The sequence below is a fragment of the Lipomyces chichibuensis genome (genome assembly GCF_038497645.1).
Source record: "Lipomyces chichibuensis strain CBS 12929 unplaced genomic scaffold V1513scaffold_162, whole genome shotgun sequence".
Lineage (NCBI taxonomy): Eukaryota > Fungi > Ascomycota > Lipomycetes > Lipomycetales > Lipomycetaceae > Lipomyces > Lipomyces chichibuensis.
The window spans coordinates 1-1394 of NW_027117614.1; the positions used below are offsets into that span (position 1 = coordinate 1).

Here is a 1394-nt window from a genome sequence, read left to right on the forward strand (position 1 = left end):
TAGGATCTTTGCCATGCTGCAATAGCGCTGAAATAAGCCGTCGACCGTCATACTGCTGGTTGGCGACTTGAATCATATATGGATTACTGCCGTCGTGTCCATCGTCTGGAAGGAAGTTGCATGTGCGTCTGAGCATCTCCAACAAAGGCGTAAATTCCATCGTCAAGTCTTGTTTCTTAGAACATCACTATCAATGAAAACGACAAGTAGCTTTCGGCAACAAGGGAGACGCCATGAACTATTGTGCTTCGGGCCAACAGTAAACAAGGACCGAGTTGCGGAAAATCAGTTTTAGACGTAAACGGCGCTGACGTAATTGCATGGTGGGTAAGGGTTAGTAAAGACAATCCACGGATATCCAAGGATGCCGCTGACTAATGGCCTGTTTTTGGAGTCACGGTGTCTGAATTGCCGTCATCGATCAAGCACTTCAATGCCCACTTATTTCCCACTTAATTATTCGACGAATGCGCCTCCAAACTGCTGTCACGTCATCCCACGTGACAGTTTATTCTGGCTTATTTTTGTGCAGCTGGGAAGGAAAGTACCCTTACCCTTGACTTGACTTCTGGCTGGTACTTGCGAACGGTACCGTATCAACATTGAATTTACGCTATTCCATAATTGGTCTAGTCCAACCCTCCTCCGTACATACCCTTGCCCTTGTTTACAAATTCTCGCATTCCACGCGTTTTGTTTACATTCTTCACTGCCCACAATCAGCCCCTCGGTTTCGCTCTTTCTTACAACACCAAATACTTCTATTCTTCCACCGCTTTTAATCCAATTAGACGATTGCACAATGGAAGGGCGTCAAGTAGCAGTTGGAGACTCTAAGTACTGTCAAAAGTGTGCAGCATGTCGCACACAAGTTTGTTGTGACACGCTTCAGGAGCTTCAGCAAATGTATTCCGGCGTGGACGGCCGCGTTTTCAAGACCTGCAAGAAATGTCGTGACAGGGTGCGTCGAGGAAATAATTTTGATATTTTGAGAGTAGCGGAGTGGCTGCTAATAATCGGTTGCAGAAAGCGTCGAAGAAGGAAGGTGAAGCGCTGAAGCCTTCCGGTTTTGATCTTGATGGGTGCTACGACACACATGAAGAACTTGTGGAGGCTATGTCTTCATTTCTGGAACAGCATGACAGCCACGTGTTTGATTCTTCTCTTCCATCGCTGAGAATAAGGGCTTCGCTCAAGTCAACCTTCCTTATCGACAACGACATCTCAGTGGAGACTTGCACTAAATCCTCTCACCAGGGCGTACAAAAACGCGCAGCAGTACTTCTTCGGAATGACATGTTTGACTGCACCGGTTATTTCTTTCACATGCGACGCGTCAATGCGAGACCTGACGGTGAAATCACTTTCACATTGACTTGTTCACGATCTAGTGA

General features: G+C 46.6%; 1 protein-coding gene across 1 annotated transcript; it reads left to right on the forward strand.

Moving 5' to 3' along the window:
• Nucleotides 1-571: 571 nt before the first annotated feature.
• V1513DRAFT_407266 (uncharacterized protein) lies at nt 572-1389 on the forward strand (the record flags this gene model as incomplete). The annotated part of the gene is made up of 2 exons (XM_066895651.1): nt 572-961; nt 1027-1389. Coding segments are annotated over exons 1-2 (522 nt in total), but the record flags the coding sequence as incomplete, so codon positions are not given.
• Nucleotides 1390-1394: the final 5 nt, after the last annotated feature.